The sequence below is a fragment of the Pan paniscus genome, chromosome 12, assembly GCF_029289425.2.
Source record: "Pan paniscus chromosome 12, NHGRI_mPanPan1-v2.0_pri, whole genome shotgun sequence".
NCBI classification, from domain to species: Eukaryota; Metazoa; Chordata; class Mammalia; order Primates; family Hominidae; genus Pan; species Pan paniscus.
The window spans coordinates 99,057,464-99,084,726 of NC_073261.2; the positions used below are offsets into that span (position 1 = coordinate 99,057,464).

At 48.5% G+C, this 27,263-nt stretch overlaps 4 protein-coding genes across 11 annotated transcripts in view; 2 read left to right on the forward strand and 2 right to left on the reverse strand.

The window, feature by feature from the left end:
* Positions 1 to 8,905, forward strand: part of IFT172 (intraflagellar transport 172) — a 44,196-nt gene extending 35,291 nt beyond the window's left edge. For both annotated transcript variants that reach the window (XM_003827109.5, XM_034952842.3), the window contains 14 exons: positions 86 to 215; positions 3,495 to 3,593; positions 3,791 to 3,900; positions 4,029 to 4,092; positions 4,211 to 4,297; positions 4,560 to 4,676; positions 5,673 to 5,783; positions 5,961 to 6,080; positions 6,919 to 7,014; positions 7,286 to 7,345; positions 7,431 to 7,529; positions 7,824 to 7,977; positions 8,169 to 8,260; positions 8,757 to 8,905. In XM_003827109.5, the coding sequence (XP_003827157.2) occupies positions 86 to 215; positions 3,495 to 3,593; positions 3,791 to 3,900; positions 4,029 to 4,092; positions 4,211 to 4,297; positions 4,560 to 4,676; positions 5,673 to 5,783; positions 5,961 to 6,080; positions 6,919 to 7,014; positions 7,286 to 7,345; positions 7,431 to 7,529; positions 7,824 to 7,977; positions 8,169 to 8,260; positions 8,757 to 8,846 (1,429 nt within the window). In that variant the 3' untranslated portion in view covers positions 8,847 to 8,905. The remainder of the gene's footprint in view (positions 1 to 85; positions 216 to 3,494; positions 3,594 to 3,790; positions 3,901 to 4,028; positions 4,093 to 4,210; positions 4,298 to 4,559; positions 4,677 to 5,672; positions 5,784 to 5,960; positions 6,081 to 6,918; positions 7,015 to 7,285; positions 7,346 to 7,430; positions 7,530 to 7,823; positions 7,978 to 8,168; positions 8,261 to 8,756) is intronic.
* A 75-nt stretch (positions 8,906 to 8,980) lies between these two features.
* Positions 8,981 to 10,941, reverse strand: KRTCAP3 (keratinocyte associated protein 3). 3 transcript variants are annotated; one of them, XM_003827111.4, is made up of 7 exons: positions 10,842 to 10,941; positions 10,513 to 10,697; positions 10,375 to 10,434; positions 9,993 to 10,199; positions 9,741 to 9,875; positions 9,217 to 9,329; positions 8,981 to 9,089 (listed from the first exon to the last, which is right to left on the reverse strand). In XM_003827111.4, the coding sequence occupies exons 1-6, from the start codon at positions 10,867 to 10,869 to the stop codon at positions 9,222 to 9,224; spliced, it is 723 nt and encodes a 240-aa protein (XP_003827159.3). In that variant the 5' UTR covers positions 10,870 to 10,941; the 3' UTR covers positions 8,981 to 9,089; positions 9,217 to 9,221. The 3 variants fall into 3 exon arrangements, with proteins under 3 accessions (XP_003827159.3, XP_008950730.3, XP_034808737.2); XM_008952482.3 differs by having other exon boundaries at positions 8,981 to 9,092; XM_034952846.2 differs by having other exon boundaries at positions 8,981 to 9,329.
* Positions 10,942 to 11,022: 81 nt separating this feature from the next.
* On the reverse strand, positions 11,023 to 27,263 carry NRBP1 (nuclear receptor binding protein 1). Of its 5 annotated transcripts, XM_055108123.2 has the most exons (20): positions 25,076 to 25,453; positions 24,527 to 24,940; positions 19,773 to 20,007; positions 19,461 to 19,583; positions 19,165 to 19,266; positions 18,695 to 18,784; positions 18,493 to 18,533; positions 18,028 to 18,122; positions 17,510 to 17,533; positions 16,420 to 16,503; positions 16,156 to 16,214; positions 15,901 to 15,999; positions 13,368 to 13,500; positions 12,773 to 12,878; positions 12,579 to 12,629; positions 12,341 to 12,476; positions 12,101 to 12,154; positions 11,951 to 12,014; positions 11,659 to 11,714; positions 11,023 to 11,573 (listed from the first exon to the last, which is right to left on the reverse strand). In XM_055108123.2, the coding sequence occupies exons 3-20, from the start codon at positions 19,980 to 19,982 to the stop codon at positions 11,469 to 11,471; spliced, it is 1,632 nt and encodes a 543-aa protein (XP_054964098.1). In that variant the 5' UTR covers positions 19,983 to 20,007; positions 24,527 to 24,940; positions 25,076 to 25,453; the 3' UTR covers positions 11,023 to 11,468. The 5 variants fall into 5 exon arrangements, with proteins under 5 accessions (XP_054964098.1, XP_054964101.1, XP_034808735.1 ...); XM_055108126.1 differs by lacking the exons at positions 17,510 to 17,533; positions 25,076 to 25,453 and adding an exon at positions 26,087 to 27,263; XM_034952844.2 differs by having other exon boundaries at positions 24,527 to 25,767.
* Positions 21,509 to 24,514, forward strand: LOC134728657 (proline-rich protein HaeIII subfamily 1-like). The gene is made up of 2 exons (XM_063595020.1): positions 21,509 to 21,671; positions 23,570 to 24,514. The coding sequence occupies exon 2, from the start codon at positions 23,993 to 23,995 to the stop codon at positions 24,407 to 24,409; it is 417 nt and encodes a 138-aa protein (XP_063451090.1). The 5' UTR covers positions 21,509 to 21,671; positions 23,570 to 23,992; the 3' UTR covers positions 24,410 to 24,514.

Genomic DNA, 27,263 nt, shown 5'->3' on the forward strand with positions numbered 1-27,263 from the left:
AGGGCTGGGAGGGTCATGAGGCATACACAGGATAGAGCACGCTGCCCCCCTACCATGCCAAGTCCCAGCGCTCTCATCTCCACAGGGGTGTGGAGGGATTTGTGGAACAAGCTCGACACTGGGAGCAGGCTGGAGAGTACAGCCGTGCCGTGGACTGCTACCTCAAAGTGCGAGACTCTGGAAACAGCGGCCTGGCGGAGAAGTGCTGGATGAAGGTGAGGGCAGCAGGCCCTTTCTGGCCCTCCTTCTCCCTAGGCCTCTATTCACACTTGGCTCTGCTTCTCACATCTTCAGCTCTTTCCTCTTGTGTCTTTTTCTTTTCAATCAGGTAGCAGGAATCTATGGAGTGCCTGCTGGATGATAGAGCCAGAACCTCTGAAGGCTGTAAAAGTGGATATAAGACAGAGCCCTGACAGCCAAAAGTTAGGGGAATTAGACCAATAAATGGCTCAATTACTATCATATCTGAGTAAATACTAAAGTGCATGATTTAAAGTAGAGTTCAGAGAACAGTGAGATCTCTGTGGGCTAGAGGGGTCAGGAAGGCTCTGTGAAGAAGGAGGGAAGACTTGGACAGGAGCTGGAAGGGCAACTCCAGGCACAGGAACTGGCCAGACAGGGAACATGAAAAAAGCATGGGCTCCACCTCCCCCACCCAACATTTCCTGAAAAGAAGCCTCCAGCAAATTAAGCCAGGCCAGTATGTGTCACAAATAATAAGACATACTGTATTGGAGAAACCAACAGGATATATACAGTCATATGCCATATAACAACGTTTTGGTCAACAGTAGACCACATGGGTGGGCATGGTGGCTCACGCCTATAATTCTAGCACTTTGGGAAGCTGAGGTGGGTGGATCACTTGAGGTGATCCCACGCCTGGCCTTAAATAGGTTTCAATACACAAATACTTACCATTGTGTTATGGTTGCCTATAGTAGTCAGTACAGAAATGTGCTGTACAGGTTTGTGGCCTAGGAGCAATAAGCTCTACGCAACCTCTACCTAGGTGTATAGTAGACTATACCATCTAGGTTTGTGCTATGATGCTTACATAACGATGAAATCCCCTAAGGACACATTTCTCAGAACATACTGATCATTAGACAATGCATGACTGTAGGTATATGTGTGTACATGTATATAAAGAGATTTATTAAAAGGAATTGGCTCATGCAGTTATGGAGATAGACAAGGCCCAAGATCTGCAGGTGAGCTGGCAAACTGAAAACCCAGGAGAACTGATGGTGTAGTTCTTGTTTGAAGGCCAGCAAGCTTGAGACCCAAGAAGAGCTGATGTTTCAGTTCAAATCTGAAGGCAGGAAAAAGCCAGTGTCCCAGTTTAAAGGCAGTCAAACAGGAAGAATTCTCTCTAACTTGGGAAGGAGCCAGGCTTTATGTTCTGTTCATGCCTTGAAATGATTGGATGAGGTCTATCCACAGTAGAGAGGGCAATTTGCTTTACTCAGTCTACCAATTTAAATGTTAACCTCATCCAAAAACACTTATAGAAACACCCAGAATAATGTTTGACCAAATACCCGGATACCCTGTAGCCCAAATTGATACATAAAGTTAACAATAACATATATATATATATACACACACATATATATATAATTATATTTTAATATATTTAAAATTGGGATGCAGGTATAGTTTAAATGACGCACCTTAGATACAGTGAAATGTGAGTGGGGGTCATGAGGGGGGTGAGATTGGCCCTCTAAATGACATATTCGTATGGTGATGCCCCTGCAAAATTTCCCTTAGGTGTTGAGGTTTTTTTGTTTGTTTGTTTATTTTGTTTGTTTGTTTTTTGAGACGGAGTCTTGCTCTGTCGCCCAGGCTGGAGTGCAGTGGTGCAATCTCGGCTCACTGCAAGCTCCGCCTCCTGGGTTTAGGCCATTCTCCTGCCACAGCCTCCTGAGTAGCTGGGACTACAGGCGCCCACCATCATGCCCGGCTAATTTTTTTGTATTTTTTTAGTAGAGACGGGGTTTCACCGTGTTAGCCAGGATGGTCTCCATCTCCTGACCTCATGATCCACAAGCCTTGGCCTCCCAAAGTGCTGGGATTACAGGCGTGAGCCACCGTGCCTGGCCTTTTGAGGTCTTAAAACTCAATAACCCCTAGAAGTCAGAGGGAGAGAAGTAGAAAGAGAGGGGCTGATGATTGGTTTTGAGGTTCTAGCAGATTTTAATCAGCAGTATTGAATAAGCATCTGATATATGTAACTTGGGAGCATGGCATGACTGTACCTTTTTCAGATTAGTCAGAAAATGGCTTCCTGATGCAGACAGGGCAGATTAAGCTTTGAAGGGCTTGGCAGTAAGAAAGGGAGGCAAGAACAGGTGAGGGAAAGACCAGAGGGGATTAGCATAAACTACAGTGAAATTGGATTGTGTGGAAATTGAAATCTGGTAAGGATGTCAGCATCATAATGGAAACAAGAGTGATCTCATTGAACACTTGGGTTTGTAGAATTTCTGAGTTTTAAGTGTTGAAAGGTTATCATCAAGACCATCCATACCAGCACTGGCACTAGAAATATAATGCAGGCCACAAATGTAAGCCATACATGTCATTTAAATTTTCTAGTAGCCACATTTAAAAAGAGTAAAAAAAAAAAAAAAAGGTAAAAATAATTGTAATACATTTTATTTAACACAGTATATCTAAAATACCACCATTTCATCTGGGCGCAGTGGTTCATGCCTGTAATCCCAGAACTTTGGGAGGCCACGGTGGGCAGATCACTTGAGGATCAGGAATTTGAGACCAGCCTGGCCAACATGGTGAAACCCCATCTCTACTAAAAATACAAAAATTAGCTGGGCATGGTGGTGGGTGCCTGTAATCCCAGCTACTCAGGAGGCCAAGACAAGAGAATTGCTTGAACCTGGGAGGGAGAGGTTGCAGTGAGCTGATATTGTGCCACTGCACTCCAGCCTGGGTGACATAGCAAGACTCTGTCTTAAAAAAATTAAATAAAATACTACCATTTCAACATGTACTCACACACATTATTTAGATATTTTCCATTCTTTTTTTATACTAAATCTTCAAAATCCAGTGTGTGTGAATGAAGAAACAAGTTCATAAAAGCCCAACACAAATAGTTACAGAATGCCCTGGACTCCTCATTTTAGGAGTCCTTTCTCTGTACTCTGCTACGAAGATTTTACTTATGACAAAGACCTTGAAAATGATTTTGTCAAAGGCGGAAGGTTCAAATGCAGTGATCTCAGGCAGCGCAGGAAGTATCTGAAAGAGTTAATGAACTGAGAGGAAACATAGGTCCACTGATGGCTAATCAAAGGATCTATTGGACCATGAGCCAGGTTTTGCCCAGGAGGGTGCAAGGTTGAAGGGGAGAGTAAGAGAAAAAGTTGGCATCTGGAGGAGAAAAATGTATGAAATGGATGAGGCTGAGGACTCAGCGGTATTTGTCTCTCCTACCCATTTCCATCTTCTGTTCAACCACTCAGGCAGCTGAACTCTCCATCAAGTTTCTGCCTCCCCAACGTAATATGGAAGTCGTTCTGGCTGTAGGACCCCAGCTGATTGGAATTGGAAAGCACAGTGCAGTAAGTAGGATGCTGAGATGGAACAGAAATAGATTTCACAGAGATGGGTGCAAGGGTGACATCTACACCCAGGAAGGTGTGTGAGGTGGGCCTCCTGGTGGGCATGGCTTGCAGTCCTGGGGAAACAGATGGGAGAGCTCACAGTGGGAAGACTGGGAGTGAGGAGAAAGTCTCCACGCTGATTTCCCACTGTGCAGGCTGCAGAGCTCTATCTGAATCTGGACCTTGTCAAGGAAGCAATCGATGCTTTCATCGAGGGTGAGGAGTGGAACAAGGCGAAGCGTGTAGCTAAGGAGTTAGATCCCAGGTAAGCTTGTAACCCCTTCTTACTGCGAAATTCTCTTTTACTTCCTTTTGTAAAGACTGGGAGAAAGTCTTACCGGGAGGGTTGGTATTCTGGAACATGAAGATGGAGCTCTCTGAACATCTTCACAGGTATGAAGACTATGTGGACCAGCATTATAAAGAGTTCCTCAAGAATCAGGGCAAAGTGGACTCGGTGAGACTTGGAGAGTTAGCAGGAGGCAGAATGCAGGGAGAGACTCACAAGATTCTCTCCCTCTTCTTTCCCTCATGTCATCTCTTTTCTCTTGTAACTCTGTCTTCCATTGACCCAGCTGGTGGGTGTGGATGTGATAGCTGCTTTGGACCTGTATGTGGAGCAGGGCCAGTGGGACAAGTGCATTGAAACAGCTACCAAGCAGGTACTGCTCTCTTCCCATTCCCAGTTTTTCTTTACATTTTCCCTTGATTCCCCACCTGCCTCAAAGATGCATCTCTCCTACCTCCACAAAAACCCAAAGCCCAAAGATTTCTAATGGGCATCAGAGAAGCTCAGTCTGAAACTGGGGTCAGAGGTTTGCATACACCCTTTTTCCCCTCAACAAATACATGGCCTCAAGTCACCTCACTGCTTGGTCTTGCCGATCCCAGCCTCACTCATGCTTTTCCTCCACCCCTGTACAGAACTACAAGATTCTGCACAAGTACGTGGCTTTGTATGCAACTCACTTGATCCGGGAGGGTAGCTCTGCCCAGGCATTGGCCCTGTATGTACAGCACGGAGCCCCTGCTAACCCACAGGTACCAGCCTTCTCCTTGGGTTGAATGTTTCCACAAGAAAGCTCTTTCTCCTCTAGAACCACCTATCTTCTCAGGAACTATCTTCTCAGAGGATTCTATCCTTAGAGAACGTCATGCCCAGAGCCCCCCACGCATCTCCAGAAATGTACAGCCTCTCTGGAGGCTGTGTATTTGCTAAGAGCATGGGGAGGTTTGCAGAAACTTCCAACTTCTGTTTGAAGAAACACCCGTGGAGCTCCCCATGCTGTTAGCAAATACACAGGCACCTGTCTTTCAGAGATGAATCCTGCATACACCTCTAGGGCCTTTATTGACTTCCTCCAGAGAATGAACACTGCTCCCTGATCTGAGTCACAATGTTGTGACTCTGCATTTACATTTGTACAGTTGCCCACACTCACACAGCACCAGCTAAGAAAGTTATTTCTTCCTCTTTTCTCTTTATCAAAAATAATCAGCACTTAAAAATAATTTACTTCATTAAAAATAATCAGCACTTAATAATCTGCCACTGTTGGCCGGGCGCGGTGGCTCACGCCTGTAATCCCAACACTTTGGGAGGCCGAGGCAGGCGGATTACGAGGTCAGGAGATCGAGACCATTGTGGCTAACACGGTGAAACCCCGTCTCTACTAAAAATATAAAAAGTTAACTGGGCGTGGTGGCAGGCGCCTATAGTACCAGCTACTCAGGAGGCTGAGGCAGGAGAATGGCGTGAACCTGGGAGGCAGAGCTTGCAGTGAGCCGAGATCACGCTACTGCACTCCAGCCTTGGGCAACAGAGCAAGACTCTGTCTCAAAAATAAATAAATAAATAAAATTTAAAAAATAAAAATAAATAAATATAAAAATCTGCCACTGTCCCCCAGCCCTTGCACACACACACATACCCATTTCTACACACAAAGCCTGTTTCTCCTCCCTTTGGCCCCACTTCCACTGACTTTCTCTTCTAGCTATGCGCTTCTCAGATCCCCTTCTTCCCTCTACCTCTAGAACTTCAATATCTACAAAAGGATCTTCACTGACATGGTGAGCTCTCCTGGAACCAACTGTGCCGAGGCCTATCATAGCTGGGCTGATCTTCGAGATGTCCTCTTCAACCTGGTGAGGAAGCGAAAGGGCTGCTCCGTCTGTCCTTGTCCTCATCTCTTCTTTGATGCACATAAACCTTTATTCTCAGATGTATTTTACCTTCCTCTGCCAGGTGGCTATCAGAGACCACTCTATGGCCCTGGCACTCCTCTGACCCCTGAGCCAGGCTGTGCTGTCTCCCTCCTCTAGTGTGAAAACCTGGTGAAGTCCAGTGAGGCAAACTCTCCAGTCCATGAGGAGTTCAAGACGATGCTGCTGATCGCTCATTACTATGCCACGCGCTCTGCAGCCCAGAGTGTCAAACAGCTGGTGAGATGTAGGGGGGCGGAGGAACACTCAGTCAGAAGGGCTCATCTGCAAATGTATAAAGCTGAATTGATTCACGTTCTGGATTCTTCAGCCTGGGCTCTTGAATCTCCCCACCTGTCTTTCAGCTTCTCTTCTGTCTAAACAAATCTTTAGCCCTTGCTGAGGTTTTCTTCTTCCGACCTTTTTAGGGCTCTGTGCCTACACAGCCTCAGCCTCATTATGTTTAAACATCCAAATCCCATGATTTCTTTATTCACCTCTTATAATGTACACATATTCTGGGCTTATTTTTGACTGTTCACTGTGTATTTATTTCATGTACTTGGATGATAGAATTCTAGAAGTGGAAAGAACCTTAGAAACAATCTAGGTGGGTGGGTGTGGTGGCTCACCCCTGTAATCCCAGCACTTTGGGAGGCCGAGGCGGGTGGATCACTTGAGGCCAGGAGTTCGAGACCAGCCTGGCCAACATGGTGAAACCCCATCTCTACTAAAAACATAAAAATTAGCCAGGCATGGTAATGTGCGCTTGTAGTCCTAGCTACTCAGGAGGCTGAGGCACGAGAATTGCTTGAATCCGGGAGGCAGAGGTTGCAGTGAGCTGAGATGGCACCACTGCACTCCAGCCTGGGCGAAAGAATTGAACCTAGGCCCAGGTGTCTTGTTCAGAGAAAAAAAAAAAAGAAAAAAAAAAAACCAAGACCCAGAACAGCTTGAGATCCAGAGCAGTTTAATAATAATTGTTGTTTTTTAGTTCTGTGGCTGCCTTACAGGATCATTGGTCTGGTAGCTCAGTCACTATAGTGCCATATTCATAATGCTTTGACTTTAATCCCAGGAAACCGTGGCTGCCAGGCTTTCTGTTTCACTCTTGCGTCACACCCAGCTACTACCTGTAGACAAAGCCTTCTATGAAGCAGGCATTGCTGCCAAGGTGAGCTGGGACAAGGAAGGGTGGGGCAGATAGGAGGAAGTTAAAGGTTGGAAAATAGAATATCCCTTCTGCTCTGGTAGAGGAAAGCTGAGTGTAGGGCTGATGTTACGGAGGATGTAGTCCTCCTATGTCTTCCTGGATTTTTCTCCCTGGATCCCAGAGAAATAGCATTCAAGCCCAGCTTGCTCACTCCCATTTGCATCTGGATCCCAGAGAAGTAGCATTCAAACCCAGCTTGTTCACTCCCATTTGCAACTCTTCTCTGCTGCAGGCAGTTGGCTGGGATAACATGGCATTCATCTTCCTCAATCGCTTTTTGGACCTGACCGATGTGAGTAGGGAAGCTGTGCCCCGAGGGTGGAGGTTTTTGCCGGTCGCGAGCTGTGCCTAGTTCATGGTTGCCCACTCTACTGCAGGCAATCGAGGAAGGGACTCTAGATGGCCTTGACCACTCTGATTTTCAGGATACAGACATTCCCTTTGAGGTGCCACTCCCAGCTAAGCAGCATGTACCGGTAAGGGCACAGGGTTGGAAAACCGGCAGGCCTCACCAGTGTGAGTGCCTTGAGGAGGGAGAATATCTTTGTGCTGCCATCTTTGGAAGGACCTCAGCCCTCACTGTTTTTTCAGTGAAAGTAGAAGCAAAGTAGAAAGAAAAGGCTGTGACTGCATCCCCCAATCCAAGGAGGATTCGTGGCTAAAAGCTGGTATACAGGATGAGGGCTTAGCAAACCCCCTCCTCACCCATCCACCCCAACTTGCCCTGCCCTGCCCTGTGTGAAGCTACCACTCCCTCTTGTCCTTTCCAGGAGGCTGAGAGAGAAGAGGTTCGAGACTGGGTGCTTACAGTCTCCATGGACCAGCGGCTGGAGCAGGTTCTGCCTCGGGATGAGCGTGGCGCCTACGAGGCCTCCCTAGTGGCAGCGAGCACTGGGGTTCGAGCCCTGCCCTGCCTTATTACAGGTATAGAAGCCTACAGCACCCCAGATCCTGTGGTGGGTGGAAAGCAGCAGGATCAATAAACTTAATTTTACTAGGATTCAGTAAAGGGTACAAAAGACAGGACTGTGCTTTCTACCCCCCCAGGCTGCTCCTCATTTTTCCCTCCTCAATCTCTCTCAAACCCCAGTTCATCATTTTTTCTTCCTCCACAGGATACCCCATTCTGAGGAACAAAATTGAATTTAAGCGGCCAGGGAAGGCTGCTAACAAGGACAACTGGAATAAATTCCTTATGGCCATCAAGGTTAGAGAGGAGGACTTGAAGAATGAAGGCAGAGAGGGCAGCACTAAAAAAAGAAAAAAAAACAAGTCTGGGTGCAGTGGCTCATACCTTTAATCCCAGCACTTTGGGAGGCCAAGGTGGGCAGATCACCTGAGGTCAGGAGTTTGAGACCAGCCTGGCCGACATGGTTAAAACCTCGTCTCTACTAAAAATACAAAAGTTAGCCGGGTCTGATGGCGTGCACCTGTAGTCCCAGCTACTCAGGAGGCTGAGGCAGGAGAATCGCTTAAACCCGACAGGCAGAGGTTGCAGTGAGCTGAGATTGTGCCACTGCACTCCAGCCTGGGCGACAAAGCAAGACTTTGTCTCAAAACAAACAAACAAAAAACCCACATACACACTAGAAAGATGGGTGGGATTACAGGAAGGCAGATGCAGACCCTGAAGCCTGCGATGGAGCTGATTTTGTATTTCCAGCATTAACAAGTTCCTCTCATGTTCTTCCATTTGCTCACAGACCTCCCACAGCCCAGTGTGCCAGGACGTGCTGAAATTCATCAGTCAGTGGTGTGGAGGGCTCCCCAGCACCAGCTTTTCCTTTCAGTAGTCAGTAGAGCTGAGGAAGAGTTAGGGCCTCTCCCTCATTAAAGTTTTATAAATAATTGAGACCACTGTATTCTTTGATCAAAGTCATTCCCAACACCACACAGTGCCTTTTCCCCAAAAGGAATCATAATCAAGTAGAAGAAAAGAGAAGTTACTTTATTACAATTTGTTATCTCATCCCGAGGTCAGGGCCCCTTGCTTAGTGGGAAAAAAACCCCTTTAGGACTGAGTCTCGGAACAGCACCTGCTGGACAGAGGGGAGAACCAACCCAGGTCAGAGGGGAAAGCAGCATGGCAAGACCTAGACCCAGTTCTAAGAGCACTTCCTTGTCCCCACTCTTACCCGGGCCACCACCTTCAAGGCCCATTACCTGTCCTAAACCCAACTTCTCTGTGATGCCCGGATTTCTTGATTTTGATCCAGTAGCTGCTCATTTTCCTGCCTTTTACATTTAGGAGATTCAAGCTCTGTCATTTCCTCTAGCTGCAGAAGAAGATAGAGTTAGACACCCTCGCCCTGAATGATAGGTCAGCATCATTTTTTTGTTTTTTGTGACGGAGCCTCGCTCTGTTGCCCAGGCTGGAGTGCAGTGGCGCGATCTCGGTTCACTGCAACCTCCGCCTTCCGGGTTCAAGCGATTCTCCTGCCTCAGCCTTCCAAGTAGCTGGGATTACAGGCGCCCACCACCCCACCTAATTTTTTGTATTTTTAGTAGAGACGAGGTTTCACCATGTTGTCCAGGCTGGTCTCAAACTCCTGACCTCAAGTGATCCGCCTGCCTCAGCCTCCCAAAGTGCTGGGATTACAGGTGTGAGCCTCCGCACCCGGCCGGTCAGCATCTTTTCAACACAGCCAATCTCTGTGGAATGAACCCTTCCTGTTCGCCTTCCTTACCTGCCCCTGAAGTCCGTCCTTCCTGCAGGGCCCAACTCCACGTAGAGTAAGTGCAGCCACACAGCAGTAACCAGATAGAGCAGCCTCCCCTGCAGACATGAGCAAAGAAGGGATCCAGAGAGCCAAGGCTGTATCCTGAAAAGCAAGAAGGATGGGGAGTAGGAGGGAGTAGGGCAAGTGCAGCAAATAGGGGAAATTAAAAGGGCAGGACCAAGGCTTTGTAGACCACAAGAAGGAAGAGAATGTGCTCACATAGATTCTTGTGGGGTCAAAGGGGCAGTCAGTATGTCCCGGCCCCTCATCCAGTGGTACCAGAGGATCCAGCAGTCCTGGGTGACAGTCAGCAATAAGGCGGCGGCCACCGTTGGCCACAGTGAGTGACACAGCAAGAAGGAGGCCCAGGGAGCAGGCAGCGGACAAGAGCAGGTTCACCAGAGCTAGTGCCAGCAGGACCCAGTGCTGGCAGGGACAGGAGATCAGGGTGAGCAGCCTGGGCCTGGCTAACTCTCCCAGTGACTAGACACCCAGTTTCTCTATTTGAGGTTCCTCCAATCTATTGAAAGACCAAGCTCAGTCAGCCCCCATTTCCCTGACTTAAGCCTACTCGTTAAAAGCTCCAGGAAGTCCCTCTCACCAGTGGAGGGCGAAGAAGGTTCCTGGACGCCAGGAGGGCCACAAGTCCCACGGAAACGCTCTGTGGAAGACACAAAGCCTTTGGCCTGCTGGGCTCTCCGGGAGCCCGGCCCCCGCCCGGGTCGCCTGCCGCGCTCACCAGCAGCCCCGAGCCGACGGAGATGACATTGGCCACGGTGTACTCCGGCGTGACAGCACCGCGGGGATTGGCCACGTGCCGCAGGACGGTGCCATGCAGCACGGCCCCCAGCAGCAGGTTCACGTGGCCCACCAAGATCAGCGCGAGGCCCACACGCATCAGCCGCCTGGGCCCCCGGGCGGCGTCTGCAAAGCACGGGGGAGGGCAGGGTTGAGTCGGGGGGGAGGGGGGAGGGGAGAGGCGGCTCGCGGCGGGTTAACCGCGGGCAGTAGGACGGGGCAAGGGTAGCCCCAGGGTAAGGAGACTAGACGCCAGGGCCCGGAAGTTACCGAAAGCGCAGAGACTGCAGCGCCTCATCCCGTCCGCCGCGCCAGCCGCAGGGCCGCTGTACCTGGGCCCGGCCCCGCCCCAACCTGGGCCCCGCCTCCGTCCCGGGTCCCCCTCCCACCTGGGCCCCGCCTCCGCCCCGGGCCCGCTCCCCCTGGCGGGAAAGGCGCGAACACACGACGCTTTTAGCAAAAAGTAGACTTTTATTACAGCAGCAACTGAGGCGAATCGAATGGCCCCCCAGGGCCACCACTGCAGCACCACCTTTCTCTCCCGCCCCGGCCGCCCCAGCGGGATTGTAGAATTCGGCTCCCCTAGTGCCCGTGGGCCTCCTTTCCACACAGGCTGGGCGGGAGCCGGCAGATCAGCGACTAGCCCCCAACTAGAAGGCGGCTGCTGAGAAGGCCCAGGCCCACGTCTGTGCAAAACAAGTAAACAAAGTGCAGAGGGGAGGAAGAGAGGGGAGGGGAAGGATGATGCTCAGAACCAGGGAGCCCCCCCAGCCCTCCTGAATAATAAAGGAGGGAAGGGGCTTCACAGGGTAATACTGACTGGGGGGAAGGGACAGGAGGGCTGCAGCACGTCCAGGGACAGCCACAGCGCAGATCAGGGCCTGGCCCGAGTGAGCTCTAAGAGGAGACGGTGACAGCGGCTGAGTTGAGGGTACTGTTCCTGGCAAAATTGAACTTGTTCAAGGTCTCTTCTAGCAGAGAAGTCAACCGGCTCTGGTCAGCCTGGGGGAGAAGAGCTCAGTAAGATGGGGGCTGAGAGAAGAGAAGGCATGGGGGCAGCCAGGGCAGATGAAGGCAGAAACCTCACCTCACTAATGAAGCCCAGCTGCACCAGCTCAGCCGCCAACTCGGGGATATTCTCATCTGACAAAGAAACAGAAGGAGGTGAGTACAGTACGGGACTGAGGGACCTGGGGCCCTTCAGACAGCCCCACTAGGGCTAAACTGTCAGCCAGATCCACCCACTGCTTTAGGGTCTAAGATAGTCATTCTATGTGAGTCAATGTGTTACTGCCTTGTCACCTCCCCCACCCCTGAATATGTCCCTAAAAGATAAGGCTCATAGACTCTCCATCCTCTGAGGGAAAGGAGACACTCACTTGGCATCAGGTCACAGCTCAGGTGCCGGTTCAGTTTGTCCTCCAACTTCAGCAGAAGCGTCAGCTGGAGAATAGGACAGTCAGAAAATGAGACTTTTCTTCCCTACCCTCTGGCTACTAGCCCTGCGCAACCCTAGCCCTGAGCCTTACGTGGTGTTTGACTCCCTCCTCCACCGACTCAATGTTGCACTGCATCAGCACCACCTAGGGAGGGAAGAGAGGGTCACTCTAGAGACCTGTCCATAAAAAACCCAATACCTAGACGTCTTTCGAGCCCATAGGGCACGGCTGCTAGGGAGCATTTTCTCTAAAGGATAGAGCCTTATTTGAGATGTCCTCTCTCCCTTCCACCACAACCATGGAGACAATCCACACCCACACAGCCCCCACCTTGCGAGTCTCCACCTCAGCTGGTTCAGGTGTTGGAGTCTTGACAGAGGGGGGCACGACAGGTGATGTCACCTCCTCCTGCTGTGGCTGCTGGGGCCGAGGCAGCCCAAAGGCTGTCAGAGGATAGATCCCATTCCTGGAGGGAGATGAAGACAGGTCACATGGGCTCTGTGAACGCCTTAGGATACCCAACCCTGCCTGCTTCCTCAAGAAAGCCTGCTTCTCACTCTGCTCTCACCTGACATCTTCAAGGAATTTATCTAATTCCAGAGCTGGTGACTGAGAGTACCTGGACGAGAAAAGAGAAAGGAGATGGAAGGAAAGAAACAAGCAAAATAGCAAATTCAAGCATTCCCAGAGAATGGACAGTTTACAGAGCCTCAAGAGTGGTAGTGACCAATCTGCCCCTTTCAGACCCTCTCAGTTACTCACAAAGTCTGAACTGGTTCTCTTCCTGGTCCTGCAGGGATTTCAGCCAGTACAGCACTAGTATCCATGTTTTTGGTGATCTCCTCCAGAGCGTTCTCTGGGATCATGTCTGGAGGGCATGATGGAGTGGGATATTATGAAGGGATAGTCAGATTAAATGTCATAGAAGGCATGCAGGCAAAGGGGTAAAGAATCCCTTTGGAGGCCTGGCACAGTGGCTCATGCCTGTAATCCCAGCACTTTGGGAAGCCGAGGCGGACACATCACTTGACGCCAGTTCAAGACCAGCCTGGCCAACATGGCGAAACCCCATCTCTACTAAAAGTACAAAAATTACCCAGGCATGGTGGCACATGCCTGTAATCCCAGCTCTTCGGGAGGCTAAGGCACAAGAATCGCTTGAGCCTGGGAGCTGGAGGTTGCAATGAGCTGAGATCAAGCCATTGCACTCCAGCCTGAGAGACAGAGTGAGACTGTCTCAAAAAAAAAAAAAAAAAAAAGAATCCCTTTGGAAATAGAAGAGGAAAACAAGCATGCCAGTGATAGTTACAGGGCTCCAGATTGGAAGACTATTCCCCATAGGGCCAAGACGACTCACGTTGGTGTCCCACAATGCAGTGGGCCGCAAGGAGTTTGAGCGAGGGCACTTCAAACAATGCTGGGTGGAACAGAAGTTCTCTGGCTGTTGGTCTGCGAGCAGGCTCAGACTGCAGGCACTTTTGAATGAACTCCTAGAAAAGGAAACAAGGAACTGGAGCAGGCATCTGGCAAGCCCCCGGTGTGTTCATCTTTATAGCTCTCATTCTACTTAGCACAAGGCTTTGTACATAGTAGGTGCTCAGCACTTGCTGAGAAAACAATATATTGACAAATGCACCTGAAAGGGCTTCAAAAACTGTAAGATATTATATGAAAGATACCATCCGCTGCCTTTCTGATTTTAATTATTTTTCTGCTCTCCAACCACAAGCTTTCTTTTTTAATGTTCACAATTTTTTTTTTTGAGACGGAGTCTCGCTCTGTCGCCCAGGCTGGAGTGCAGTGGCGCAATCTCAGCTCACTGCAACCTCCGCCTACCGGGTTCACGCCATTCTCCTGCCTCAGCCTCCCGAGTAGCTGGGACTACAGGTGCCCACCACCATGCCCGGCTAATTTTTTGTATTTTCAGTAGAGACGGTTTCACCATGTTAGCCAGGATGGTCTCGATCTCCTGACCTCGTGATCCACCCGCCTCGGCCTCCCAAAGTGCCGGTATTACAGGCGTGAGACACCGCGCCCGGCCCCACACTTTCTTTTTCCTTAGTTTCTACCTCTCTGCTTTATTAGTCAACTCACTGCCTATCTTCTTTTCTAAATCTTGCCAAATTTAGCTTCTCTCTTCCCAAACTTACCCAATGTGATCAATATTCACCATTTTTTTATTTCACAAGCCTAGTATCACAATTTCCTTTGCCCACAATCACTGAATTCACTGAATTTCCCAGGATTCCTCTAACGATTCTGCCTTATTTTCTTCCTTTCTTTTTTCTGAGACAGGGTCTTGCTGTGCCAACCAGGCTGGAGTACAGTGGCACAATCACAGCTCACTGCTGCCTCAACCTCCTGGGCTCAAGCAATCCTCCCACTTCAGCTTCCAGAGTAGCTGGGACCACAGGCATGTGCCACCATACCCAGATAATTTTTATTTTTATTTTTCATAGAGATAGGGTTTTACCACATTGCCCAGGCTAGTCTCAAACTCCTGAGCTCAAGTGATCCTCCCACCTCAGCCTCCAAAAGTGCTGGGATTAAAAGTATGAGCCACCATGTTCCACCACCGCCTCCTTTTCTACCTCCTGCATGTCCCATGACAATTAACCTGCTTTCCTGCTTTTAACCTTGAAGGCTAACAAGGTCACATACCTAATCTTTCACTTGAATACTCCACCTCAATGTTGAAGTAGAAACTTACTCCACACTATCCTCCTGACTTCCCACTAGTCTTCTTTTCTCTCCTGTTCCCTACTATACTTATCTAATGAGTTACAAACTGTTCTTGTTTGGACCTTCCTGTCCAGGCTCTGCTTACTATAGTCTATCAACTGATTCATAACCTTATGTCTTTTAAATCTTAGCTCATTATTTCAGGCCACCGTCCCTAACTAAAACTGTATAAATATAAAATCCCAAACAACTGGTTTAATTTAAATTGACTGATGTGCTTAAAAATATAAAAATGGCTGTCTGAGAGTATATAGCAATTGCCTGAAGTAACCATCAAATTAATTTACCTCCATGTAGACACATTCAAATTAACATACTTTTTTTTTTTTTTTGAGACAGTCTCACTCTCTTGCCCAGGCTGGAGTGCAGTGGCCCAATCTCAGCTCACTGCAATCTCCGCCTCCCGGGTTCAAGCTTGCCTCAGCCTCCCGAGTAGGTGAGACTACAGGCACACACCACCATGCCCAGCTAATTTTTGTATTTTTAGTAGAGACAGGGTTTCACCATGTTGGCCAGGCTGGTCTCAAACTCCTGACCTCAAGTGATCCACCCGCCTCAGCCTCTCAAAGTACTGGGATTACAGGTGTGAGCCACTGCGCCCAGCCAACACACAACTTTTTTTTTTTCTTTTTTTCTGAGACGGAGTCTCTCTCTGTCGCCCAGGCTGGAGTGCAGTGGCGCGATCTCAGCTCACTGCAAGCTTTGCCTCCCGGGTTCATGCCATTCTCCTGCCTCAGCCTCCTGAGTAGCTGGGACTACAGGCTCCCGCCACCACGCCTGGCTAATTTTTTTTGTATTTTTAGTAGAGACAGGGTTTCACCATGTTAGCCAGGATGGTCTCGATCCCCTGACCTCGTGATCCGCCCGCCTCGGCCTCCCAAAGTGCTGGGATTACAGGCGTGAGCCACCATGCCCGGCTTCCAACACACAACTTGTAACCCCAGCATCATCCATCTTAACCCCCTTACCTGTGTGTTTCTATGCAAAAACATGGTAGGCACCTCCTAAGAAAATGTTTATAGATTTTTCGTGTCCTTTCTGTTATGTTCCCTAGCTCTTAGGAGCATATACCCAGTGGGTACAAAGGAAGAAAAACCAGAAGACATTTGAAGGTCAGTTGAGGAGGGAGTGATCCTGAAGATCCTTACCCTCTGTAATGGGTCTTCTAGAAGCTGGATGGCACTGCTGATGGCTTCCTGTGGCACATATGAGGACTCTCCATTGCCCTGAATCTCCAGCACTGCCATCTTCAGTGAGGAAGAATTAAAAAAAAAGTAGACACCTAAGAACTTCAGTGCTCCCACAATCACTCCCTCCAAGCCAGCGCCTTACTTGTCTTCCCTCCATTCCCAATTCCATTTTCTCATTTGACCCCTTTCCCCCCTCCCCTCCAGTCCCCTCACCTCCAGTGCACACATGCCAAAGGAGTAGATGTCCACTGCTGTTGTCACATTAGTGACTTCTAGGGAAAACAGAGAAGGCTTTGGTTAATCAGAGGATTGGGGGCTAGGGTTGGCAGGAATGCCTTAGGAAAAAAAAAAAAGAAAAATATTTTGTATGCTGGTAGAGAAGGCCTAGAAGTTTCAGTTATATTGCCTCTGTACCTCAAGTTATAAGGTGCAAAAGCAGGGGGATGAGGACAGGGCAGAGAAAGCAGGAAGGCTCACCTCCATACTCTGGTGCAAAGAAGTGTAGATTCTTCTGCTCTTCTCGACAAGTCTTCACATGATTGTTGATAGTGTCAGGAGCCACTGGGAGTAGGGGAGACACCCACAATCTGACCATCATCAATGAAGAATAGTCTCACTCCAGAGAGAGGCCCCAAAAGCCAAATTCTCTCCTGAAGTCTCCTTTCTGATGACCCTCAACAGGCACAAACGTATTCCCTTTCCTGTCCTGAACTACAGACCACACATGGATGCCACCTACCTCCCCTTTCTTAGGCCTACTGCTTCTCATCTAATGTCCCTAAATCAGGAGCAACAAAAGCACCAGACTAAATTAACAGATACACAGGGGCTTCAGGCTGGTCTAGAAGCAATGAAGTTTAAGGAAAAATTTTCACTTGTACTGCATTCACCTTCCCTAAATCCCAGGTACCTCTAATCCCTGCTCACATGAAAATATTTGGTTTTAGTTTTTTCATCCACCCTGCAAATAACATAAAAACACAGGCAGCCCTTCCTAATCTGGGACAATTGGAGACCTCAGGAACTTGGATAAATAAGGATAAGAAGTATTAACATACAGCTCAGGAGGTAGCCTCCTTCTTACCCACCTTTGCTGAGTGAAACTCAAAACAGCTCAGAATTGAGCTAATACCCTTGAATCTGTTCCACTTTTAATCCACCAAAACATTTTAGACTCCTGTTCTACCCCCTTATTCCTCAACACTGTCTGCCACAGAGCTGAACGAGGAACCAGGACCAGGCCCAATTTGGACTCACTCAGATCATAAACAATGACTACAAGTCACAGAGAATCTGGGAGCACAGTATGATCTGGGAACTAGCCTGATGATGAGGGAGAACATGAATCCAGGAGGTAAGTGGCCAGCCAGGCAGAATCCACAGGAAACAAGCAGGTTATGAAGGGGCAAGCAGGCGGAGGGCTGGCAGGGCAGAAGCTAAGCAGGCATAATTAGGCAGGGAAGATAGGGGAAGAGGGTTTGCTCCCATGACTGCATGCACTGGGCAGCCGCCAAGGGAGCAGAGGGAGCACAAACAGAGCCCCAAGTGGGGCAGAGGGAGCTCTCACCATTAGCAAAAATCCTATGAAAGACTGTTGGGAACAGAGCAGCCCGTAAGCGGGAGGGAGGAAAACAGAGAAAAGTTGTGAGCGATGGAGCAGCCAAGCCCCAGACAAATGGACACACAAATACCACACAGACACAGCACACAGAAATGTTGTACACTGCATACAATACACAGCAAACGAAAGCACTCACAGCAGGCACAGCCTGGAACCTCCTCTGGCAGGGTCTGGCCCCAGGACTCAAATCAAACCTCAAACCCATCTCTTGCCCTTTCCCAGCCTCCTATCAGTATCTCTGTATTAACCCCAATTTTCCCTTCAAAAAGGTGTAAGATTATATATCCTACCCCCTCTCCACTAATTAACTGGCCTCTCCTATTAATTACTCCTAGCAAGGTCCTTTCTCTTCTCACCAGCCCACACCTCAGAATTTTGCTTGTTATCCCCCATTCCTTTCATCTTACCCCCATGGTTCCCAAATTCCCGAGGCTCCCCTGCCCAGAACCTCTCCCTCCCCTCACCAGAGCCAATCTTGATGAGTCCGTTGTGCTGGATGAAGATGGTGTCACAGGTCAGGTTCCCATGGATGATGGGGGGGTCACAGGAGTGCAGGTAGCTGTGGGGGCACTGGGCTGTTAGAGGGGCCACTGGGAAATTAAGGGCAGGGGGAACCCAAGGGTTAAGAGGAGCAAGGGCCAGGTCTCCTGCTGGTCACCATAAAGATAATCCCCACACTCTGAATCTCCATTATGCCTGATGATTTAAATAGCTGGATAAGCACTAGGAGAAAGAGGTAGGAGATAAGTGTCGTGGTTAGGGCATTAGGACGCACCCTTTAAAAGACCCGTAGGGGGCCTAATCTTGACAGTATATGATTCAAAGAAAGTGGGGAGAGGCAGAATAGAACAGAAGAGTAGTGCCCTGAAATCTGTTTGGAGTAACTACATCAGGAAATATGGGTAAGAAACTAAGCAGGTACTACTTACCTTAGGGCAGAGAGGATTTGTGTGCACCAACGCTTCCATGCCTGGAACAAAGTTGGATCCAAGGGTCAGCAGTAATTCCCTCTCTTAACTCTCTCCCACTAGCTCCTTCCGTCCCTTCCTGATCAGCTTCATTATTAACATAGTCCTTTTTAAAACCACCCCCAAAAACCAGCCTCAAACTTTGTCTGCTCTCCTTCTATACCTTTTCATTCATGGTCTTGTGGTTCTTTTTGGTCTTCTTCAGAAATTGCTTCAGACTCCCAGATGACATGTATTCTGTGATAAAAATGACCTGGGGAGGCAAAGCACTTAATAAAAGGCCTTATAGTAGAAATGATCCCTTCCCTTGTTAACATATTTTAAATTTGAAGGTTTGTTAAAATTTCTCTCCTTTTGTTCTTAGCTTTACTTACTTAGACTAAATAGGGCAATGAAAACAAGCAATAAAAGTTATGGGAAGAAGGAAGCAAAAGTTCACTCATTTTCTGCCCAATCTATAGCCACACAAAAGGCATAGGTGACAACTGAAGCCCTACTCTTATCGCCATTGCAGCTGATTCCAGTTCTGTTTCAAAACTACCTTGTTTTAATCTCTGAGTGTAAAAGGAACAATAATAAATGTAGCTAGTCTCTTTGCAATAAGTTCAGGAAATATGGGGAAAAAATTCTTACCCTGGCCTTGTTCTCTTTAATGTCAGCCCAATATTTGTGAAACTTAACAATGTTAAGATGCTCCAATTGAATCAGATTATCAAACACAGCACGAACCTTTTCCTGAAAGCAAGGGAGACAGTGGAATAACAGAGTTCACAAATCACTGTAATAATCCTGAGAAGCCATTCCCTATCCCTCCCCAGAAACGATCTAACCCCAACATACTCTCCTCACGGGCAGCTTCCCAACACCAATTCCTCTCTAACATCAGTGTTCCAACATTCCCCAGGCTTCACCTTTTCAGCATCACCTACCTCCTGCAGCTTGTAGTTCTTGCGCTCAGAGAACTGTACCTCATTCCACACAACCTCTACACCTTCCTCTGTATCCATGGCCAGGTATGCACTGTCAATACCTGGTACATTCCGTTGATTCACCTGAGAAGAAATTCATATGAAAGAGGATTAAACTTATCTCACAAATCCTCCATTTTAACACTCCATATGATCATCTCCTCCTAGCCCCCAACCTATTGAAGTTTGGTTGGCCTCTTTTAAGACTTTGCTCTTCCAGTTCTCACCTTTCCAGAATTCACTCACCCAAGAGTGACTGTACCATAACCTTACCTCTTCTCGCCTCTTCTGCCAGCGCCCACAGGGCGACTCTTCCAAAATCTCAGACTCATCTTCACTTTCTTCTTCTTCCTCTGGGGAAGCAGCTGAGGTTGTGGAGGTCACAGGAGGTGACACTGATGTCAGGCCAGGAGCTGAAGATGAGGATTCTACCTTTGGGTCTGAGCCACTGCTAAGTACTGTCTGGGACTCCCCCTCCGACATGCTGGAAGGAACACTCAGGCCTGCACTGGTTGGGGCAAATACAGAGGGAGAAGGCAGAGAAAGTCAGGATACATCTGTAAAGATTTAGTAATCCAGGCTGGACGCGGTGGCTCATGCCTGTAATCCCAGCACTTTGGGAGGCTGAGGTGGGCAGATCACCTGAGGTCAGGAGTTCAAGACCAGCCTGATCAACATGGTGAAACCCCATCTCTACTAAAAATACAAAATTAGCTGGGTGTGGTGACGCGTGCCTGTAGTCCTAGCTACTTAGGAGACTGAGGCAGGAGAATTTTTTTGAACCAGGGAGGTGGAGGTTGCAGTGAGCTGAGATCACGCCACTGCACTCCAGCCTGGGTGACAGAGCAAGACCCCATCTCAAAAAAAAATTTAGTAATCCAGCTGAGCACAGTGGCTCACCTCTGTAATCCCAGCACTTTGAGAAGCCGAGGCAAGAGGTTCATTTGAGGCCAGGTGTTTGAGACCAGCCTGGGCAACAAAGTGAGACCCCATCTTTACAAAAAAATTTAAAAATTAGCAGGGCAAGGTGGTACACAGCTATAGTCCCAGCTACCCGAGAGGCTGATGGGAGAATCTCTTGATTGCCCAGGAGTTTGAGGCTGCAGTGAGCTATGATCATGCCATTGGCTAGGCAACAGAGGGAGACCCTGTCTCAACAAAAAACAAACAAACAAACAAAAAAAAGATTTAATAATCCTAATACTTATCTGCAAATTCAAAAGAAAATAAAACAGGCCAGGCATTTGAGACCAGCCTGGACAACATAAAAAGACCCCAGTCTCTACACAAAACTTTTAAAAATTAAAAATAGAAAACACACACCACCTTTGTTTCCTTTAAATCCAAAATCAGAATCAGTCCTAAATACTGAAACATTAACTATTCTCCTAACTCTAGTCTAGAAAAGGGGAGCTATCTTAGTTGAAGATGACCCTCCCAGGAATGACAAACACAAGATTTATGGCAGTCTAATCCCACTTACAGTAAGGTTCAAATCAACAGCAAAATCAGGTGCTCCATTCCTTCTTGGCAAATACTCATCCAATAGGCTTCCCTTTGAATCCCCAAGTATACCCTATTTTTACTGTGCTCAAGAATTAAGCTATGTGTGGACGGGCACAGTGGCTCACGCCTTTAATCCCAACACTTTGGGAAGCCGAGGTAGGTGGATTACCTGAGGTCAGGAGTTCGAGACCAGCCTGACCAACATGGCAAAACCCTGTCTCTACTAAAAATAAAAAAATTAGCTGGGTGTGGTGGCACGCACCTGTAGTCCCAGCTACTCAGGAGGCTGAGGCAGGAGAATCACTTGAACCCGGGAGGCAGAGGTTGCAGTGAGCTGAGATCGTGCCACTGCACTCCAGCTTGGGCAACAGAGTGAGACTCCGTCTCAAAAAATATAAACTATGTGGGCGCTATTCAGAACAGATGACTCCAGACTCCAAAATGTTTCAGTGAGACAGCCTTAAGGCTAGACCTGTAGCACCCTCAGCCAACTTATCCAGCTGAAACCCTTGGCTAATTTATCCAGCTAGAACTAACCTTGGCATTCACTATCCATCCCTTCTCTACACAGAACAAGCCCACTAGTCCATGGTGAGGCTACCCTTGGGGCAGATGACTGGCAGTTGTTAGTGACTTCATCCCTGATGACCTCACCTTTCCTGTGATGTGAGTGTGACAAATGGGTATTGGTTAACAACATTTTTTTTTCATTCACTCATTTAACAGATGTTTTATTAAGCATTTATTGTGGGCCAAGCACTGGGCTAAGTCCTTGAGATAAAATAACAAACAAAATAAATGCCCACATTCAAGCAGCCACAAATTCAAGCCAGAGCTAAGACTTTAAGCTTCCAGCTTTCATTTCATTCACATTGCTCAAAGGCTCTGAAGTTTCCATTCTCTGGGGGACTAGATCTGATATAGGTTATTTATTTTTTGGCAGAGGGGATGGAGTCTCACTCTGTCACCCAGGCTGGAGTGCAGTGGCGCAATCTCGGCTCACTGCAACCTCCGCCTCCCAGGTTCAAGTGATTCTCCTGCCTCAGCCTCCCGAGTAGCTGGGACTACGGGCACGTGCCACCACACCCAGCTAATTTTTTGTATTTTTAGTAGAGATGGGGTTTCACCGTGTTAGCCAGGATGGTTTCAATCTCCTGACCTCATGATCCGCCCGCCTCAGCCTCCCAAAGTGCTGGGATTACAGGCGTGAGCCACCACACCCAGCCTAGGTTATTTCTTACAAGTATAAATAACTCAAAGTACAACTTTTATAGGAAAAAGTATTATACAGCATAACATTTTTTTCAGGGTCATGGGTACTTGAAGAAAAAGAATTATTGAGAGCTAAATGCCATTAACTTGTACAAAAATTCACAAGACAACCACTTAATGTTATTTCATATCTCTAAGAATAAAGACTGTGAAGGAGTTGGAACCTGTGTGTGCTCGGCTCAAGAGAGTTCTCTACAGTATGAAAGAGATACCCTGGGCCAGGCAAGCTGGCCCACGCCTGTAATCCCAGCACTTTGGGAGATGGTGGCGGGCAGATTGCTTGAGCTCAAGAGTTCGAGACCAGCCTGGGCAACAAAAAAATACAAAAATATACAAAAATTAGCAGGGTGTGGTGGCGCACGTCTATAATCCCAGCTTATTCAAGAGGCTGAAGCACGAGAATCACTTGAACTCAGGAGGCGGAGGTTGCAGTGAGCCCAGATGGCGCCACTGCACTCCAGCCTGGGTGACAGAGTGAGACTATGACTCAAAAAAAAAAAAAAAAAAAAAGAAAGAAAAGAAAAAGAAACTGATACCCTGGAAACTAAATGTGCTCCTCTAAGTTCAGAAGTCTCCAGTCAACACACCAATCTTTTGAAAAGCCCACATTTATTTTTAGAACTCTCTAATGCCCATTTGTGCCCATCTCTGCCCCCAATCTACACTACGTTTAACTCAACTCAGGAGATTTTTATTAGAAGACAGTCTAGTAAATACCAAAGAGCAATAGGCAGTACAGAGGAAATCTGGCAAGATATTCTTTCCCTATGTTATTTTCTAGATCCTGACTTATTCTAGGGAGATTTGCCAGGCGCGCTGGCTCATGCCTGTAATCCCAGCTACTTAGGAGGCTGAAGTGGGAGGATCGCTGGAGAGGGATTTAACTCAGCCAGCCAGGAAAGCTACTATCTGCCTGTTTTAGTAATCTACCAGAAAACTTCTGTTAGAGATCATGTTCCTTCTTCTGAAAAGTAGCTAAGAAAATGGTAAGACACTATTAGTTACTTCCTTGAGCAGCTGCATTCACTGAATGCATCTAGAATCTGAACAACTAAATAAAATTCCCAGCCAGACTACAGTAGGAAATAACAGTAGAATTCTAATACAGGAAAGCTGTAGCCAATGGGCTCCAGAGAAACTTCTGGACCGAGGACACAAATAACTAATCCACAGTAGGGCACCACAGGAGACACCAACCCTTCATCAGAGATAGATGCCCTTGGAATTTGCTTATCCCCCCCACCTTCCTAATTTTTGTGACTTTTTATCCCTTCCTAATTTTTCCTTCGCAGGCAAAATGAGGGCAGTGCCCAAGATTCTCCAGCACTACTCCTATTGATGAAGAAACCTCTGCGACACTGGGAGTTTTGCCTCGGAGCCGCTGAGAGGTTTTAAAGAGATAACACATGGAAAATCTCATATACTCCCATAAGGGGATTCTCCTCGCCGCCTCCAGCCACCCTGAGACATGCAGTGTGTTCACTTTGGAGTAATGCAGATCGCCCTGCAAAGTTTTTCCCCGAGACTTTCGTTTATTGGACAGCAGCCCCTCTGCGTGTCAACTCCTCTGCAAGAGCTCACGGGCCCAGGCCTCTCAGCTGTCCTCACCCTGAACGGACCAGAGGGCCTCTGAGACCCGCAGCACAGTCCAGTCGGAAATAAAACCGCTCTGGGGAGGAACCCGGCCCCTAGAATTTCACACTCCAACAGGTCGCATGCCCTGCGTCTGGAAGGCAGCAGCGGCCCGCGCGGGAACCAGGCTGGGGCCCAGGGAGCCAGCGGCGGCCACCTCATCAAAGGCCGGACTGACAGCGCAGTCAGGGGCGCAGGCCACGCCCCCGCGCAGTCTGCGCACCGCCCCGCGAGCAGGCCAGGCCAGGCCGCCGAGCTTCCGCAGGCCGCCGGGCCGCGACCGCCGCCGCCGCCCCCGCCCCCGCCCCCACCCGCCGGGCCCCGCCTCTCGCAGCCGGAGTTCCAAGCGAACGCCAGGGCCTCCCGACCCGCGCCCGCAGAATGCCGGGGCGCCGCCGCCAAGCCAGAGACCCCAGGGAGGGCTAAGCAGCGACTGCGGGGCCGAAGCGGCCCCTCGGCTCCAGCAGGCAGGGCCCGATCGGGCCTGGGCTACTGAGTGAGCAGGGCCGCCTTCAGCACCCGCCTGGCGGGTCCCACCGTCCCGGGCCTCGGAGGCCGATCCTTCCGTCCTCTCGCGAACCCCTCCCTCCCGGGCCCTCTTTTCCCTGGGCGCTAACCTCCCGACTCCGCGCCCCGCAGCCTGCGCTTCAGCTCCAGCTCGGGTTCCGGGGCCCCGGATCACAGCGACTCCCTCACAGCTGCGCTCCGCAGCGCAACCGAACTGCGGGCCCCGCCCTCGCGGCGCCCGGACCAACGATGGGCGGTGCCGCACCGCCGGCAGGTTTCCATTGGGTGACGTTCTGGGTGGGCGGGGCCCGGCCCTCGGGCGTTCGCTGGGGTAGGCTTCCACCCGCTCTCCTCCCCTTGCGCCGGTCCGGCCGAGACCTCTCGGAGGGGTCGATGTTTTCGGTCCCAGCTGGGGCTCGTCTCTCTGTCCACCCCACCGCCCGGTCCAGGTGCCCCAGATGGTTCTGCTGGACGCAGAGAGGGCCTCCTACCTCTTCTTGAAGGCGCCATGACAGTTCTAATGCCTGGAAAAGACAAAAGGAGCGAAAGACATAGCCTCAGTCCGAGAGGAGCGCCCCCACCCCAGCCCCCGCCTGCATTATTTTGGAACGAGACTGGTGTGCAGGACGCCAATTCTCCGGAAAGCTTTTAAAAATTACCTAACACTGAAAATTAGTAGTTAACGCTTGGTGATTGCTTAGCACTATTCGCTTAAACTTTGTAAGAGGTTTTCACAGATGTTATTTCATTTGATCCTCGTCAGAACGAACTCATTGAAATTATCATTCAATGGTAGTTGACAAATGCAAAAACCTGAATCAGAGGTATTAAGCTATTAACCGAAAGTTAAGTTGGTAAGAGCCAAGTCTAGAATCCGAAACAGTAAATTTTATCAAAGGAGACTACGTTGAGAAGATGTTTGGGAAGAATTTAGATTGGTTTCGAGTTAGTGGAAAGAAAAGATGATAAATTCTTCGTGAGCTATTAATCTGCGAAAACTAAGCGCGGACCCTTCAGGATGGAAGTTCACTCTGCCCTTAGACGTGTATGATGGAGGGAAGATGATGAATCAATCAACAGAACTTGGAAATGTCACAATCACCAAATTTTACTGTCCTTAAAGAGAATCTCTAATCCTGTTTCACTGGGAGAAAGGACAAATGGCAGAAACCCTCTCGTTTTCTCATCATCTCAAAATACTCGTTTTTAAAACCAATCTTTCGGCCGGGCGCGGTGGCTCACGCCCAGCACTTTGGGAGGCCGAGGTGGGCGGATCACTTGAGGTCAGGAGTTCGAGACCAGCCTGCTCAATGTAGTAAAACTGCGTCTCTACTAAAAATACAAAAATTAGCCGGGCGAGGTAGCACATGTCTGTTCTCTCAAGCTGCTTGGGAGGCTGAGGTGGGAAGATCACTTGAGCCCAGGAGGCAGAGGTTGCAGTAGGCCAAGACTGCACCACTACGCTCCAGCCTGGGCAACAGAGTGTGAGAATCCGTCTCAAAAAAAAAAAAAAAAAAAAATATATATATATATATATATATATATATATATGTATGTTTTACCCTTTCTTCCTTGATTCTTCTATCTTTGGAAGAGGGGGGCTCAAACACCCTTTTTAAAATCTGATGTAACTTATGGGCCTTCTCTTGTACTTTAAAAAATGCACTTACCCAACAAATTTAGGATATAATTTCAGGAAACTGAGGTTAAGAATCTTTGCTCTGGGCTGGGCGCGATGGCTCATGCCTGTAATCCCAGCACTTTGGGAGACTGAGGCGGGCGGATCATTTGAGGTCAGGAGTTCAAAACCAGCCTGGCCAGCATGGTGAAACCTCGTCTCTACTAAAAATACAAAAATTAGTCAGGCGTGCTTGTGGGCGCCTGTAATCCCAGCTACTCAGGAGGCTGAGGCAGGAGAATCACTTGAACCCGGGAGGCAGAGGTTGCTGTGAGCTGAGATCAGGCCACTGTACTCCAGCCTGGGCGACAAGAGCAAGACTCCACCTAAAAAATAAATAAATAAATAAATAAAATAATTTCTTGGTTCTAATCTTAAAGGAAAAGATTAACCTTTCCTTCCTGTGGGCTCAAAAGCAATTGGAACACCTGGCCCAGGGTAAACATTCATTAAATATCAGTTCATGTTATCATTAGAGTTTCCCATTCTCTTCTGCCTGGGGCCTTATCATTATCAACCTTCCCCTTTCAACTAGGTCCTTTCAAGTATGCATAGAGGACCCTTTGGCATCCTCTAGCTCTCATTTTTAACCCTTCATTACATTTAAAATGATCAAATACTACCTGCATTTTCACCACCTCATGTATTTATTTTTTCCTGCTTATAAAAATAATTCATGCTCATTGCCAAAAAACAACGCAAAAATATTCCCAAAACTATTTTAGTATAATGTAATATTTATATAGTAGCTTCTATGTGTTAGGCATTTTTAATTGCTTTATGACAACAATGCTGACAACAGTAATATGAATATTAACAATTTCTGTAGAAAGTGAAATCTCTTATAATCCTACTTCCCCCAATAATTAAGACTTTGGTGTTTTTTTTTTTTTTTTTTTTGAGGTGTAGTCTCGCTCCGTTGCCCAGGCTGGAGTGCAGTGGCACGATCTTGGCTCACTGCAACCTCCACCTCCCAAGTTCAAGAGATTCTCCTGGCCTCAGCCTCCCGAATAGCTGGGACTACAGGCGTGTGCCACCATGCCTGGCTAATTTTTTGTATATTTAGTAGAGACGAGGTTTCACCGTGTTAGCCAGGATGGTCTCGATCTTCTGACCTCGTGATCTGCCCACCTTGGCCTCCCAAAGTGCTGGGATTACAGACATGAGCC

Excerpts from the sequence above, each read along its gene's own strand:
- LOC134728657 (XM_063595020.1), top strand. The coding sequence starts at position 23,993 with ATGCCCTGCGTCTGGAAGGCAGCAGCGGCCCGCGCGGGAACCAGGCTG.
- NRBP1 (XM_034952844.2), bottom strand. The coding sequence starts at position 19,982 with ATGTCGGAGGGGGAGTCCCAGACAGTACTTAGCAGTGGCTCAGACCCA. Across the intron at positions 17,534-18,027 it reads ACTCATCAAGATTGGCTCTG|TCTTTCATAGGATTTTTGCT; the intron begins GTGAGGGGAGGG and ends TGTTCCCAACAG. Across the intron at positions 12,155-12,340 it reads CTGAGGTGGAGACTCGCAAG|GTGGTGCTGATGCAGTGCAA; the intron begins GTGGGGGCTGTG and ends TTCCCTCCCTAG.
- KRTCAP3 (XM_003827111.4), bottom strand. The coding sequence starts at position 10,869 with ATGAGGCGCTGCAGTCTCTGCGCTTTCG. Across the intron at positions 9,876-9,992 it reads TTGACCCCACAAGAATCTAT|GATACAGCCTTGGCTCTCTG; the intron begins GTGAGCACATTC and ends CTTGCTTTTCAG. Across the intron at positions 9,330-9,740 it reads AGGACGGACTTCAGGGGCAG|CTAGAGGAAATGACAGAGCT; the intron begins GTAAGGAAGGCG and ends CTTCTTCTGCAG.